Here is a 17,819-nt window from a genome sequence, read left to right as displayed (position 1 = left end):
AGCATTTTCTTTCTTTTTCACTCATAACCACTTACAACTACTTCATACACTGTATAGAATAAATTTACAAATGTAGAGAAAATGGTAACTCAAGCGTGTTCCCCTCCCCTGCCATTTACTTGGTTTTCATGCATTTTTTTTCTAATCCAACACTTAAAAACAATAATAAGTTGATAACTTGATGCAATGATAGTCAGGTGAACCGTTTTTCACAACTATAGCTAAAATTTGGCATACACTAGACAGATATGGTCTAAAAGGCTGGGACGGTTTATGTGGCTGCCATCCGGTGACGTTGGTTCTATTTTGTTTTGTATGAAAATATAAATATAATCATCATCCATCCCGGCGACAGGACAGGAAGCATGTATCTAAACCTAAGTCAAGCTCCCGCCGGTGGCGTTGGTTTATCCACCGAAACCCGTCATCCCCCCCGCTTCACCCACCCCAATCCCCCCCTCTTCTCCAATCGCCGACCCAAAGTCTTATCCACCTCCTCCTTACCTAATAATAATAATAATAATAATAATCTGAGAACAGTAATCGCTAACGCCGACGTGACCAACAAGCCCAAACCCTCTTCCAATCTCCCCGACCAACCCATCTCCGTCGTCCCTCTTGAAGGCGTTATTCAATTCGAAAAACCAGATGCCACTTCTCGTTTCAGGAAATGGGGGTAATTCATATTAATTTCTTCTTTTTTTTATTGAAAACCCATTTTTATTAATTCAGTCATGTGGCTCTGCTTTCTGGTGGCGATGTCTTGGCCATACTCTTGTTCTCTGCAATAGGAAGGTTTAGTCATGGTTTTTCGGTTTTCGATGCCGAAACTTTGAGGACGGCGGACCCTTTCATTGCTGGTATGCCTGTCCTTTTTTGATATGAATAAATAAGCAAATGGTCTTACAACTTGCTTACCATCAAATGTGGCAATTGATTGGTAATGAATTCCGACTAAGTTGCTATATTTAGTAGCGTACCTCGAGGTACCAAAATTGCCCACCGATTGTGTATAGCATTTCGGGTTTTACTACCCGGGTCTTCATGTGTGAGTGTGCGATGATGATTCCAAATGTTTTGTGTGTATTCAGATACTTTGGAATGTCGGCATCATTGTCCGGTGTAAGCCAGGGTGATTGTTGGTTGCCCGTTTGGGTATCTTTAGGTACTTCTGGGAGTATCCCGGATACCCTTAGCATGTTGCCTTGATTGATAAAAGTGTGAAAGTACATTTATGTTTTAGAGCACTCACGGAGTGTTAGGAACTGGCCCAACCCGGTTCAGGCAGCCCAGCAAATCAAGTATAGTTAAGGGTAAACAAGCCTAAAACATGTCTAAAACGCCCCCAAAAAATGTATGTTTATGCTATGCGTCTTGCTTAAGGCCCTTGCTTTTGAAGTGCCTTGCGCCTATGCCCAAGGCTCACCTTTTGAACCTTGAGTGAGCCTTGCGCCTTTAACAACTGCAAGTTACTATTCATTTTCCATATGAATTTCTATGAATGTTTGTGTGTGTAAGAAAGAGCAAATTAATATTAAAAAAATAAAGAAGTAGTATTCAATGAATAGAGATAGATATCTTGATTGGAATGTAGGGCGCTTTTAAATGGTGAACAAAACTTAGAGACAAACATGTTCTTTTAGCTAAATTATTGTGAATGCTTTTTGGGATTAGCCTTTGGCTAATAATAATTTGTATTGACAATGTGATGAATGACATTCTCAACTTTCACTTTTGTTGCCCAGGCACTCTTAACAGAAAAGTAACTTCATGTGCTGCTGATAAACAATTGACTATTTTTTACCCCGTCAGAATGCTGTAGATTGTTTTGAAACAAGTATATCTTTGGCTATTGTTCATTAAACACTGTAGTAAAATGGGAATTTTATCAGGGTGGTTTTTGAGTGCTTATTTTCTTGGTGGATATGGTGATGACGGTCGCGGATTGAATGGTAAGACAAATGCCGTTACTGCTGCTGTCAAATCTTGGGCTGTGGGTATTCCTGTAAGCTCTTTTATTTGCTTCTTTTGTTATTTGTTTCCAATAAAATATCGTTTTTTGTTTTTAATTTTCTTGTACAACTAGTAATTTCTTAGCTAGGTAATAGGCATACAAAGTTAATTATTCATACCATTCTACAAATATAAAAAAGCTTATACATGCTGTTTGATACTGTTCCTTTAAATAGAAATAAAAAAAGTTTAGTGTAGTGACAATGTTAATGAAGTCCACTAACCTCTACTAAATTACGACTTGATTTTATTTTCAGTTGGGAATACTTATAAGGGCTACAAGTATAGGTCACATACCTCCTACCGCGTTTATTGCAGTAACAATGGGTAGCACTGCATTGCTACTTATTGGTTGGAGAACATTAATATCCAACATTTTGGCCGATGATACGAGCAAGACGAACGATGCATACAAGCGTGGCAGTCCGTTTGAACTCTTTGAGGTATCTTTCCGTTTATTTTTTTGGAGAATTATCATGACTTTTCCCATTTCCTATGTAAGTTTAGGAAAGTGATTTTGATACATGAAATGTTATAATCAAATCGTCTATTTAACAAACTGCGGTTGTTCTTTTTTAGTTTCTTACATCATTGGTGCGAAGATGGTGAGATAATACGTTGTTTGTGATTCTGATTCAAATCAAATCTGAATTGAAATCAAATTCGTGTTGTAAAGTATGGTAATTTGAAGAAACATTGTTATGAAATACTTTTTAACAAATTCTTTTTACCCTGACTCTAAAGTCTATTTGTTTTGAAGATGGTTTATGGATGTTATAATCATGGGGGTCTTTGAAATGCAGTCCATAGACAACTAGAGAACATCGCTGGGTCTGAGCCAAATAGCCACTGGTCCGGGCCGAGGTGGGTTTGGTCATGGATTGTTGTATAGTTTAAGCCTTAAGTAAGGAGTGTGGCCATTTAGTTTGAAACGTGAGACCATCCAAAGTGGTCATCAGTGACATTTATTCTTGTTTTTTAATTTGTTTTATATTTTCGGTTGGTTGGTTTAGGAATGTTCAAACCGTATAGAATGGTTTAATGTGTGGTTTCGGTGTTGCTAAATATACCCCACTTTTCCTCGTATAGAATGGTTTAATTTGTGGTTTCAGTGTTGCTAAACATACCCCGCTTTTCCTCATTTTTACTAAGCATATCTCACTCAAGTTCTATATTAATATGACTTAAGCTTTTGTTTTTTTTTCATTTATTTATATTTTATTATTGTTATTTTCAAAACACATTTTTTAATATTTTTGGAAGTAACAAAAAAATAACATTTTTTTCATCTTTGAAACAAACATCTTTTATTATTTAAAAATGATTCTTGCTTTTTATAGTTATATTTTTTAGAAAGTGGTTTTCCAAATTGATTTATAGACGGTTTTTATTTTTTTTAAAACAAATTTCATGTTGTTTGTTAATTAAAAATAAAAAGAAATAATCTGTTTACATAATAAATTAAATAAATTTTATGAATTGAGAATAAATTTTCTAGTGTATGATAATTTTTTAACATAGAAATAGTGTTAAAAAGGGAGTGATATGTCAAATAAAATTGTTAAAATTTGAAAGTTAGCGGGAGAGGGCATTACAAGTAAGGGAGGGCGGCACGTTTAGCCTAACCAGAATGAAAATCATTGTATGATTAAAATCAATATAATTGTTAAGAAAACATAAATTAAAATCAGTACAAAATATAACAAACTATTACCCATGAGATTAGAGATGATCAGTGAAACCGGTTCCTGGAACCGAACCGGACCCGAACCGGTTCCTACCCGTTTTTTGTAGGAACCGGACCCTATCTGATTCAACCCGATGATCCGTGACCGGTTCTTGCATTTCTGAGTGGGGGCGGGTAGGAACCGGAACCGAACCGGAACCGGTTCCTAACCGTTTTTTTGGCCGTTTTTTGACCGTTGGGGTCAAAAATAGCCGTTTTTTGACCGGTTACGGTACAGGAACCGGGTTAGGAACCGGTAAGAACCGGTTAGATAGGTTAGGGGTCCGAGGGTGGGAGAACCGGTTCGGTTCCCTAACCGGTTCGAGCCTGGAACCGGTTTAAAAGGGGGTTTTGAATATAGGAACCGGTTAGGAACCGGTTCCGGTTCCTAGTCCCAAACCGTTTTGAACATCTCTACATGAGATGACTTTAATTTTTTTTTTGTATAATCAATTTGGATCGTTGACTTGACAATCCACTTATCCATACGATTATCTCCATTCTATTCTTAGGAGGAAAACCATCTATATGGGAGAAAACCCCTTGACTCAAGTTGAGTCTTCTGTTTTATTGTTTCAAGTGGGACTTGAACTTCAAGAACTCCTCTTATTAAATTGAAGTCTTTTGGTGTTAAATTGAGATCATTGGCTCGATTTAACCTTACAAATGGAAAAAGAAAATGCACAAATAATATTAATAAAATACGAGAATTTTTCAAGAGGACTTCAAAAACCAACCTCCTGTAGCCCAATCACACGTATAATCCAACTTAAAATATTTAACGCATCGTCAACCATGAGTATTCCATTCACGCGTTATTATTAGATTGGTTTTTGATAACTCATCCGCAGTATTCCTTACACATCGCCTGACAATGAGATACGTAAGAGGGCAAAACTGAAAGCTTTAATTAGAAGAGACAAACTTGATATCTCTTTTTATAAAGAGGCCATTTTATGAATTTTCCCAAATAGAATGCATATGTTACATCTCCCAAAGCCCAGCTGTTTTCAAGTATAAATCATAAGGGTTAGACTAAACGTACTTACTTTCGTTATAGCCATACGTTCTCCCCTTAACTTTTAATTCCTTTTAACAATTTTATTTGACATATTACCATCTTCTAACACTATTTCTATGCTAAAATATTAATTATCATATTACACTAGATAATTTTATTGTCAATTCATAAAATTCGTGTAGTTTATTATGTAAATATACTTTCTCTTTTATTTATAGTTAACAACCAATACGAAATTTGTTTTAAAAAACAAAAACTCTCTAAAAACTATTTGAAAAACCACTTTCTTAACGAGTAAAACAACTATAAAAAAGAGACTTATTTTTAAATATTAAAATGCTTTTTTCAAATAAGAAAAAAGTATTAAATATTAAAAAAATGTTTATTTCAAATAAGAAAAAAATGCTTTTTTTTTGTTATTTACCAAAATATTAAATATTAAAAAATATTTTTAAAAATAACAATAATAAAAGATAATAAAATGACAAAAAAAGAAATCAACAGTTTGAATCATATTAATGTAAAACTTGAGAGAGCCGGTATATTTAATAAAAATGAAAAAAAAGATGGGTATATTTAGCAACACCTTTTTTATTTTGGCTGCTCAGGTTTGACCAAAAATCTGTATAAAACAAAATTGACATGGACCTATATGAATTCAACACTATGAGTTTAACAATATTTTTGGCGGCATGTGTTCAACCCATAATCTTGTAATGTTACTACTACGAGTTTTCTCTTTCAGATGTAGGAGTGATCAAATAGGTTTTACCTGTCTAAGTTGACCCGGACCTGGTTATTGATAAAGAAGACCAAGGAACTGACCCTATTGTATTCTAAGTAGGTATGGTTGGTTCGAGTTGCTTTCCAACGTCTTCACTCCATGATCCGTCTTCCTTTCCAACGTCTCTCTTGCCTGGTTCAATTTCCGGACTCTTGGTGGTGGTGGTATGGTGTTGGTGGACGGTGGCGATGGTTACGACGACGGTATTGAGCGTTTGGGCCTCCGATTTCCGTTTTCCATTTGTTTTCAAGGTTACGTGCTTTAAAGTCAGTTATGTTGTGCTATTATTTAGCTTTAGCAAAGTAGTTTTGGGCATAAATAATTATTACTGCATACTACCTATTAATCATTTCTATGATAGGTGTTTTGCGAATAAATTTTTTCTTGTAACAAAAAAATTTTAATGTTTAGATTACATCGAAACAGAAGACAAGAGGACAACAAGCTGCGCTGCTACCCTTTTTTAAATTGCAAAACCGAATTTGTTAAAAACTACATTTGCTGATATTGGAGTCATAACATTTCTATGATAGGTAAAAATTAGTTGTGTTTTAGACATAATAATTGGGTTTGCATATTCTTTCTCAATTATTTAGGTTTAGCATATAAAAAGGTGAATAAATTTTATCCCAATATTTATGAAACCCTTGACAAATTAAATTGCATAGGTGTGGTGAAAGAAAACAAATCAAACTAAAGACACTTAAATCAGGTAAGGCAACAAAGAAGGTTGAGAAAAGGGATGAAAAGTTACAACATTACTAATAAATTGTTCTAAATATATACATATATATATATAATATTAGGTTCATTTCAGAAGTGATTCTTATAGCGAAAAGTGCGAGAAGTGATCTCAACCATTAGATTATTAATCAATGGTTAAAAATGTATTACATTTATTGTAATTAATGAAATTTGAAAAAAAATAAAATAAATAAATAAAAGGGTAGTATAGGTAGATTAAAATAATTCGTCATTTAATTTTTTTTAGTCGATCCCTAAATAAAAGTCTAATTAATATCCAGACTTTATGATTTGTAAGTTACAATTTATTTATGTCACTAGATGTCCTTTAGTTAGTATAGATTTATTTTTGTTTCTTTTTTCACTAGTTCCATTTACCATGAAATAATTGATGCATTTCGAATACCAGTTTATCAACTAATATAACCAAGTAACAAACTACGTTCTGTTTTAAATTGTTTTTTAATCTATGATTATTTCGTTCATCATAATATTTCAAATTTAACCATATCTAGAAATGTTTTCAACTTTATACCGAATTCATAAAACCACCTACATATTACATAAAATGATCCTACACACGATAAAATTTACACGTATATAATTCGAGATACCACATACCCAGAACATATATGAACCTACACATGCTAAAATTTACACATTCACAATTTAAAATACCACTTACACAGTATATATATGAACCTACAGAAGATAAAAATACGAATACACAATTCGAAATGTTATCTACGCAACACATATATGAACCTACATAACACATAATGATCCTACATGTTATAAAATTTATACGTACAAAGTTCGAAATACTACCTACACAGTACACATATAAACTTACACACGACAAAATTTACACGTACACAATTCGAAATACCACATCCACAGTACATATATGAAGCTACGCACAATAAAGTTTACACATACACAATTCAAAATATCAGTTACACAATACAAATTAAACTCTTTTTTTTATATTAAACTACATATAATAAATAGCGGAACATGCTAATAACTTATAATTATAAAATTTCACATGCATTAATGTCTAGCTTAATGAAAGAAATAAAATAGTAAAAATTATATATGACATTATGGTCATTGATTAAGCATAAAAAATGAAACCGCTAAATGCATTAATGTTCAGCTTAAAAAGGGCTACATCACAAAAGACAGATGCACCCTTTTTAATTATAAATATGCTATAAAGATATGTTTGTATTTACGAATTTGCCATTTCTTTTGTTGACCATTGATTACACAAATCAATGGTTCAGATTTTCTTCTCGCACTTCTCGCTATAATATCACTTCTCGCAAGATCCATCCTCTCTCTCTCTCTCTATATATATATAAAAACGAAAAGCCTAAAATCCTACGTGTCGTGATGTGGTCACTCCCTCCTTTTATGGAAGCCACCAGATTGCTTAATTTTTAAATGGAGGCCTCTCATTGATTTAACCCAAATTCATGGGTATGGGTCTTACCAAAACCAGATAGCTCTTAAACGAGTTATAACATCTCATTAAATTAAAAATTAATTTTACCAATTATTTGATATGAAAATCCTATAAAATAGGGATATACTAAAATTTAATATCCAATTTAAAAAGAAAAGGATACTGTTTATAATTAATAAACAATTTTATATTAAAAAAACATAAGCTGGTAATGGGTCATCAAATCCATATAGCTTTAAAACGGGTTATAACATATCATTTGATTATGAAACCTTTTCATCATCAAACCCTAAGTATATTATTAACTTTCTTACAATAAAGAAAATTAAAATACAAAAAATAAATATTAAAAAATAAAAAATGTAAAACAACCATTCTCTCAAGCCATCATATTGCTTTATTTGTAAATGAAGGCTTCTCACGCATTTAACCCGAATTCACGGGTAAAGGTCTCACCAAATCCAGATAGCTCTTAAACGGGTTATAACATCCCATTATATTAAAAATTAATCTAATCAAATATTTGATATGAAAATCCTATAAAATAGGGATATACTAAAAATTAATATTCTATTTTATTTAAATATATATATATATATTATTTATAATTAAGAAACAATTTTGTAATAAAGAAAATAAACGGGTAATGGGTATCACCAAACCCAGATAATTTTTATATCGGATTATAACATATAATTTATTTATGAAACCATTTCATCATCAAACATCAAGTATATTAATTATTAACTTTCTTACAATAAATAAAATTAAAATCCAAATATACATATATAAACATTAAAAACGAATAATGTAAAATAACCCCCGTAATACGGGGGATAAAATCTAGTAATATATATAAACGAAAACCCTAAAATCCTACGTGCCGCGATATCGTTGCTTCCCCCAGATTGCTTGATTTTTAAATGGTGGCCTCTCAATGATTTGACCCGTTTCGATCTAACGGGTTAGGCGCAACCCAATATTATGAAACGGGTTATAACATATGAATATGAGTTATCCCATTATCTGTTCTCACTCAACAAACCCTAGCGTCTCCTCCGTCGCCTGCCTCTCTGCTCTTCCTCTCTCATCGATTTCTAATATCATCGATTTTCATCTCGACTTAACTTAAATATAGATTCACATGAACTGATCAAGAGTTAGCATTACGATTCAGAAGGTATGTATTCTCTGATTAATCAGTTTATTGGTTCTATTGTAACATTAAACTACGAATCTGAAACAAACCCAGGCGGCGTCTTAGTGTTTTTACGAGTTTTGTTCGACCAAGCGAGTAAGGGTTAGTCAGCTTAATTGTTTGATAAATTTGTTGAATTTACAATCCCGTTTCATTAATTGTTTGTGCTCCGTTTGATAGATAAACCCTAAGGGTTTCAATTTGTGTTTAGTTACCATGGTTTGAGTTCTATGGTTTGTGTATAATCAATGGTGTGGTATCTATTGATACAAAATGGTTTTGGTTTGAATGATGAACTCCAACTAACCATTATAATTTGGTACTCAAATCACAGTGTATACAAAATTTGAGGTTTCGTGTTGTTAGGTTGAGGTTCGTTAATTTTCATTTATTAATTTGTTTATACTGGTTCGCTAAGGTTAAACAATATAATTAAAACAATTGGTTAAGTTGAAAACCAGTATTGATTTTTATGAAAAGTTGACTGTTGACAATTAAAAGTTAGCTTATTATGATTGTGTGTATAAGGTTTTATTATCTAATATCATATTTATGCCTAAGATAATTAAATTATCCATGATTTTCTGTTCGCGCACTGTTTGTGTTGATACAATTAGCTTTCATGTTATTGAATTATATACGTCCGTGTGTGAACTGTCAAATTCTAGAATTGAAATTCTATATATGTTGTTTCAGATTCTATAAATACCTATACTATGCATCTATCTCTGCATATAAAATCAACAAGTCTCAACAATCTGTAAGTTTTCTATCTCTTTCTATTAATAATCTTAGGTTTTATTTAATTGATTGGGTATAACCTTGAATTTAAATGATAAAAGTTTGTTGATTTCAATAATCTAATAAAAATCTGATTTTGATGTTTCTTGAATCTCATTGATGTGAAAAAGAAGCATTTGAAATGTTGTTTTTTGATTGAGTAAATTATTGTCTTTCCAGTTAATATTTAAGACTTTGGATTGACATTCAAAATGTAGTAATTAAAATGAGTAAATTGCTAGCTTTTTTTATGAATACCCATTATTGTTTTGATATATATATATATATTTTTTTTGGTTTATAATGAATACCCTTTATTTTCTTGATTAAAGTTCAAAGGCACGATCAACACTGATAATTTGATTTTGACCTGAATATATTGTATCGTTTTAATTTTATAGCAATCATCATTTTGATTTAAGTTTGTGAGGGTACTCAATAGGCTCAATAGGCTTGATGGCTGTCTAAATTTAGGTTCAATTTTCAAATTCCATCCTAAAATCATATCTATAATCACCCAAGACAGTATCAAGTAGTAAATAGTGTATTTTGTGTTTTGTTTGTGAGTTTCTTAAAATCTTTAGGGTCTTTATATTTTGAAATTACTTTTATAAATTTTTGGGGTCCCTAAATTGGTTGTTTGTGAATTGTGATGTTAGTTAATTGTGTGGTTGTATATGAAGTATGAGCCAATCTTATTCTTACATCTATGCAAATAAGATTCTTCTTTTAAACCTAACTGCCTTTGAATTAAAAACTCAAATAAGCCAACACACGTAACTAGATCCTCAATATGAAGTAGGGCGGGCAATTTGTGTCTTAACAGGTTAGAAACGATACACTTAGCACAAGTATCAAACATGAAGCATTATTTATTCTTATTCGATCAAATGTAACCCCCCCCCCCCCCTCCATTTTTGCTTCATTTTGTTGCTTTTACTTTCTCTTGGTATAGATGCATCCTGTTTGTGTAAATATCATTGCTAAGTCTTGATACTTGGTGTTATCAGTAAATGATTTTATTTGTAATGTTTTGACAGATGGAACTTGGACATATCTTTCTTGAGAAATCTTATGGGAGACAGTAATCATGCTTTGCATTTTGCTAAAGCTTCAGAAATAAGAAAGAAGGCCATGGACATTATTTTTTGGGACGAAGAAAAGGGTCATTGGTTTGATTACCGACTCAATGCTAGCTCTAACCACAAGGTAATTGTGCATTGATAATTCAAGCCCTAAGCCCGTGGGCTACACTATTTGAGCCATAACCTGTTACTATTCTAATGTCATCGGGTTGTAAATTTGTAATGGTTTTAGGATGTTTACAAATGGGATGCTTGGTACCAGAATCAATATATATCAGCTTCAAACTTCATCTCTTTGTGGCTTCAATCGTTCAACACATGTTCCTTATGATCTCTTTTTATAGGGCAAGGGTGTGAACGAATTAAGTCTAAAAGTAAGTTTGTTAACGGACCCACGATTCACTCATTGAGCTCGAGCCGGTCCGCGAGCCTATTAATTTATGAGTTTTTATTTAACGTATTAAATATATATTAATAAAATAAGTGTTATCATGCATATAGTTATGATAAAGTATCTAAATAAAATATGTTATGTGAGAAAAAAAAACATTAAAATTAAAATATTTAACGACATTTCTTATTTGACATTAAGATTTTAAATTTGTTGTTTCAGGATCTTTAAACAAAATAGATTTGATTTTTAGGATCCATATTGTGGACCAGATCAAGCTACGGGCCTCTCATTCTCTGTATCACGAGGAATATAAAAAACCTTTTGAGTTTGCTAAATATATATAAAGAACTGTTCAAATCGACATGGAATGTTGGTGATAAACCGTTTGTTTTAGCAGGTACACATTTTATATTTTTTCTTGGCACTTAGTAAAATCATAAGCAAAAGTGCTGCAAAACTGAGTAAAGGAAATCAGCTTTATGTTTATGCAGTTGAGGCTACAGATCCATTCGTGTTTGCTTCCGCGTCAGTTGATAAAACTGTAGCAATATGGGACACTCGCACAGGGATTGCTTAACATGTAAAAATTATTGCCCAGGTCAAATTTGTGGATTGACCACAAGCGGCAAATTTTGGAACTTTTGAGAAATAATGATAGCTTACCATAAAAAAGTCAAACAGGCCTATATGAAGACAAATCTAAACGAGCTTTCTCACATTGGTGGTTTGGGTATAGGTAAATCGTTAAAAACAATTAACCGTTTATTTTGTGGGTTGACAGGTAACTTTTTTTTATAAATGTATTTTATGTCTTAAGTTATACAGAAAGGTAAAAGGGAGATAAGTTTTATACTTTAAACGTAATTTTTTTATATAATTTTCATTTTGGTTTGTACCTTTTCTTATTTTATTTTAGAGCATTAATATGCTAAAAAAAGTAAAATAAAGTAACAAGTTTAACTCGTGTCGTGTTCAATCCATGTATCTGACATGATTTTTTGGGTTCGTTCTGGATTCAACCCGCGCATACTACCTTTTTAAGTCATGTTGTCTGCTGAGATACTATGCTTGACATATGAGAATTCGTCGCTTCTCTTGACATTTTGGGTGCAAATTGTGTAGAGAATGGTGTGATCAAACAAGTGAATTGTGGTCAGGGAATTTGCAAGCCTTCAAATAATATCACTATTCAATATGAATGTGAATGTTCACCTGGTAGGTAGCATGTAGCAACCACTAGTGATCAATATTTGAAATTTCTTCTTTGTGTCATCCCTATTTGTAAGTCTTAAACCTTCATGAATTATGTTATATAAATTTATTTCGCTTTGCACCAGTTGGCGTAAAGATAACATGCTAAGTTTCAATATATGTTGACTTTCAAGGTAACAATTTTGTTTGCCGTTATTAATTTTTATACCAATTTTTATTATTTTATAATATGTTTTATTTCTCATGTTAGTATTTACCATATCTCTGTGTGAATACTAAATTGGGGGATGTCTATTCAGGTAGCATGGTATAGTTAGTTTTTTAGCTAATTATGGGCATATTCATACAAAACTTACCAAAAGCTTATCGGTCATGATTATGCACATGTTGAATGACTAACCGAGCCTGCACAAACAGGCAACGATGGGTCCAGACCTCGGTTCCAATTTTGCTGCCGTTCTTTGGTTTGAATTAGTTTGGGCATACCTTGCCCGTATCTATAGATGCATCTCCATTTCTTTTAACTTTTTAAAAAGTAGTTACATTTTACTTTTATAAAGTCAACTATGTTATTCTTTGGTGGATTTATCTCATCGAAGAAATTATTATATTTTGCAACGAATTTCCACATATGTTCTTTATATTATTACATAAAATAGGTTCGGCAATGCCTTCAATTTATAGGAGCTTTGGTGATTTATAACGACATTGACTATGCAAGTAAACGAATAGAACGAACACGAATTGTGGCATGTCCGTGTTTGGTCATCTAGCTTAACCGAACACAAACACAAACATATAATCTAACAGAATTTTGTGCTCATGTTCATTCATTAAAAAACTGAGTATGTTCATGTTCATTCGTTTAAAACCTAAACGAATAGTTCTCGAATATAAGCGAACACTAAGTTAAAACGAGCACAATAGAACAAATATAAATGGAGACAAATGAACATTTTGTGCAACCAATAAAATTATAATCTACCTAAATAAGGAACATACAAATATTTCATTCAAACAAAAAAACCGTTGTAGGAATGACAAACGGACTAATATGTATGTATAAAAACATTAAATAAAAATAAACCAAATTAAATCAAAGTATTAAATCTAAACAAAACTCCGTTGAAAAATAAAAGTATCATTAGCAAAAATATATGACAAGCAAAACCTAACAAAACCCGCATGGCACGCGGGGCTAAAAGCTAGTGTGTGTGTGTGTGTATATATATATAGAGAGAGAGAGAACCCTTTGCAAATTGAGAATTTAAGAATCATTTTGTACCACTAAAAAAATCTCTAAAAAATATTTAAAAAATTATAAAACAAAAAAAACGAAAATTTTAAAAAGTAAAAAACCAAAATTCTTATATTTCATTCCGGTTTCATAAAAAAACCGCCAAAAAAATTGATTAATTCATATTATACCTATACACATGTGTATGATTTCATTTAATCTCTAGTTACGTAATATACACATATGTACATAATCATTTGCCTTAAATTAAACATATATGTATGATAAAAAAACATGTGTATATATATGTACATATATGCATAATTTAGCTAAACCGAGATTTTTTTTCCTGGTTTTTTATGAAAGCGGGATGATAAATAAGAATTTTGGTTTTTTTATTTTTTTTTATTTTTGTGTTTTTTTTTGTTCTATGATTTTTTTTTTATTTTTGGGTTTTTGTGGTCTAAAATGGTTCTTATAGTTTTTAATTAAAAAATTCTCACATGATCCTGATCCTGATCCTATATATATATATATAGGGGAAGTATATAATGAAAGCCCACTTGAGTTGTGAAAACCCTATGTAACGTCATTTTTTTTTGTTCTTTTACACATGTAATATATGTTGTAACATTTATTACAAAACATCGAAAACTAAAAAAAATTGTTTTACTATTTTTTAACATTTTTTTACTAATTTTTATATATGTTTTTTAGGAGAGAGAAAAATTTATATTTATATTTTTTATTCACTTTAATTTTGGACCACAAGATTTAAACTTTAATAAAAAAACATGTGGTTGAGAATGAGTTTCTAAAGTTTTTACAACTTAAGTGGGTTTTTATTTTAACCTTACTCTCTCTCTCTCTCTCTCTCATTCTCTCTCTCTCTCTCTGTGTATATATATATATATATATATATATATATATATATATATATATCTATAATATATATAAACCAAAATCCTAAAATCCTATGTGTCGTAATGTAGTCGTTTCCTCTTTTATGAAAGCCACTAGATTGCTTAATTTTTAAATAGAGACATCTCATTGATTTAACCCAAATTTATGAGTATGGGTCTTACCAAAACCAGATAGCTCTTAAATGGGTTATAACATCTTGTTAAATTAAAAATTAATCTTACCAATTATTTGATGTGAAAATCCTATAAAATAGGGATATACTAAAATTTAATATCCAATTTAAAAAGAAAAAGATATTATTTATAATTAATAAACGATTTTATAGTAAAAAGCATAAGAGGGTCATGGGTCACCAAATCCAGATAGCTTTTAAATGGGTTATAACATATCATTTATTTATGAAACTCTTTCATCATCAAACCTTAAGTATATTATTAACTTTCTTACAATAAAGAAAATTAAAATCCCAAAAATAAATATTAAAAAATGCAAAATGTAAAACAACCATTCTCTCAAGCCATCAGATTACTTTATTTGTAAATGAAGGCTTCTCACGCATTTGACCCGAATTCACGGGTAAAGGTCTCACCAAACCCAGATAGCTCTTAAACCGGTTATAACATCTCATTATATTAAAAATTAATCTCAAAAAATATTGGATATGAAAATCCTATAAAACAGGGATATACTAGAAATTAATATCTTATTTTATTTAAAAAAAAGATATTATTTATAATTAAGAAATAATTTTATAATAAAGAAAATAAACGGGTAATGAGTATCACCAAACCCAGATAGCTTTTAAACCGGATTATAACATATCATGTATTTTTGAAACCATTTTATCATCAAATCTCAAGTATATTAATTATTAACTTTGTTATAATAAATAAAATTAAAATCCAAATAGACATATATAAATATTGAAAACGAAAATGTAAAACAACCCCCGTAATACAGGGGATAAAATCTAGTATATATATATATAAGTGTTCCAATAAGAACCATGGTTATTTTGAAAACCAATTAAATAAATCTAGACCATTGATCAATTGTTATTATTACCATTGCATTTTGGTAAATAATTCAAAGGTAGAAAAGGTCATGTTAATTATAGAAAGGTAAATATGGAAGAAAAATAATGTTTATTATTTAAATTACTATAAACTCTCATCTCTTTTCTTTTTTCTCTCTTTAAAATCACCGTATGAATTTTTTTTTATTTCTCTTTACTTATTTATTTTTATCCAAAAGTTCAAAGTTTAAATAACTCAAAAGAATCTATAACTCCCCAAGAGAACATTATTGAACACACTCGTCTATAGTTGAACCAGAACCAAATTATATCTTCTTTTTGCATATACGTTTCAACAAGTGTTACATATATGTCCTTTGCCAAAAGAACCAAATTGAACCAAATCATACCTTTTTGTACATATATGTAACATTTTTCATATCCTATAAGAATCAAGAATCTTTGGTTCTGTGAATCATAAACACATAGCTACATAGACAACATAAACACATCAGTCAACCATGCTCGAAGAAGGAAAAAAAATAATAAAAAGTAAAAACTAAAGATTATATTAATGAACAACATCAATCCCCACAAAAAAAAATGCCCACCGTGAATAAAACTCCAAAGTCTCTCATCATCAATCCAACACCACACATGCAAACGAACCAAAGTTTCATCGATCCGAAATTCATACGAGCACTGAAAAACTCTATTATCGGTATCACCATGCCAATCATGGTATTAGGTATTAACGTTTTGAATATATTATAAAACCACACTTTGAATAGAATGTTACAATGGGTATAAATAAAAGATACAAAAGCTAAACTTTATAAATACAATAAATACAAATATATGAAATGCATAACTTATGAAGAGAATTCTCCATCTTTAGCTAGACATGATTTTAAGGATTGATATGATCATTATTATCCTTGATATGCCCCCGCAAGATGAACGGCCATCAGATAAGTCCAATCTTGAATAAAAGTGGATAATGGCCGTGTTTGAGCAAGAGAGGAAGTTGATGAGTTGAAGATGCAAATGAATATGAAGTTGATGAGGCAAAAGAATATATATTTTGCGATTTTTTTTTGTTTTTTATTTGTTGAAGATCAAAGGTAGAGTTCGTCGGAAAGATTAAGGTTCCGGCGGTGATGGGATTATAGGTTTTGCAAAACCTAACTGATATAAACGGAGAAGTAGTTGTGTTTGAATTAGTAACCATTGCAATGGTGATGTAGGTAGAGGTGTTTTTTTAAGAGATTTTGGTAGAGATGATGGGATCATAGTGCCCGGAAAAGAAATATAGAGGTGGTCGGAAAAGAAATTTAGGGGTGGCGGACGGTGGTTTGCAGGCTAATTGGATCGAAAGTTTTCTCGTTGGAGATATGAGCTATGATACCATAACAAGAATAGAAAGATTTGGAAAAGATGATAAACAATCACAATATTAGAAGAAGAGTATAATCAAACACCCTTTGTCTATTACAATAAGACATATATATACAAGAAATGAAATCTAATCTTAGGAATACATTTAATTACAAATATATTTAAGGCATAACTTATGAAGAGACTTTCTCTATCTTTGACTAGCCTTCTTGGATTAATTCTTGGGATTATATTGATTACTAGTCTTGATATTAGGTTTCTTCAATTGCTCACAGGCGTCATAGTTTTTCAATCATCGTATGAATGAAAATCGTGGTATTTGGTTTTAAATTAATGATTAGGTTTTGATTTATGGAGAGATATTATTCCAAAAATATAGAATGACAAATTACATATAAGCCCTTTATGAAAAAAAAAGAAAAAGAGAAACTAAAATTATATGATTGGTCAATAGCAGTTTTCAAAGTTTTTAATTTAACGAGTGGTTCTCATTTGAACCATTTCCTATATATATATATATATATATATATATATAGGGGATGCTTCAGGAGAGAAATAAGATTACTGTGAGAAATGAATATGGACCACTAGTTTTATTTTAGGTTTTAAATGCTTAAAGATAAATGAGGAAAGTATTAATACATGCTCTCTCTTTAATTAATATAACTAATAAATATAATAGCTATCTATTAAATTAATATAACTAATCAAATTATTATAATTGAAAAATATTAAGAATTTATTTATTTTTATAACTTATTTTTTCTCTTTTGAATTTTTATCCTACATAAGTACAATTTATTCATACATTAAAATT

The 17,819-nt window shown here is 30.8% G+C and overlaps 1 protein-coding gene across 1 annotated transcript; it reads left to right on the top strand.

The window, feature by feature from the left end:
• The first annotated feature begins 365 nt into the window (after window positions 1-365).
• On the top strand, window positions 366-2,695 carry LOC143550372 (uncharacterized). The gene is made up of 5 exons (XM_077041031.1): window positions 366-676; window positions 733-860; window positions 1,893-2,005; window positions 2,271-2,456; window positions 2,593-2,695. The coding sequence occupies exons 1-5, from the start codon at window positions 366-368 to the stop codon at window positions 2,620-2,622; spliced, it is 768 nt and encodes a 255-aa protein (XP_076897146.1). The 3' UTR covers window positions 2,623-2,695.
• The last annotated feature ends 15,124 nt before the right edge of the window (window positions 2,696-17,819 follow it).

Source organism: Bidens hawaiensis, unplaced genomic scaffold (genome assembly GCF_021521415.1).
Source record: "Bidens hawaiensis isolate Kalapana, Puna unplaced genomic scaffold, B.hawaiensis_p1.1 tig00016035_1, whole genome shotgun sequence".
In the NCBI taxonomy this organism is placed as follows: Eukaryota; Viridiplantae; Streptophyta; class Magnoliopsida; order Asterales; family Asteraceae; genus Bidens; species Bidens hawaiensis.
The sequence above is the reverse complement of the archived record's forward strand: the minus strand, read 5'-3'. Positions and strand labels throughout refer to the sequence as shown.

What these genes read in the sequence shown, in the direction of transcription:
- LOC143550372 (XM_077041031.1), top strand. Translation starts at nt 366, where the DNA reads ATGTATCTAAACCTAAGTCAAGCTCCCGCCGGTGGCGTTGGTTTATCC. An exon ending in TCTCGTTTCAGGAAATGGGG is followed by an intron (nt 677 to 732) that starts GTAATTCATATT and finishes TTATTAATTCAG; the next exon opens with TCATGTGGCTCTGCTTTCTG. An exon ending in GTCCGTTTGAACTCTTTGAG is followed by an intron (nt 2,457 to 2,592) that starts GTATCTTTCCGT and finishes GTTCTTTTTTAG; the next exon opens with TTTCTTACATCATTGGTGCG.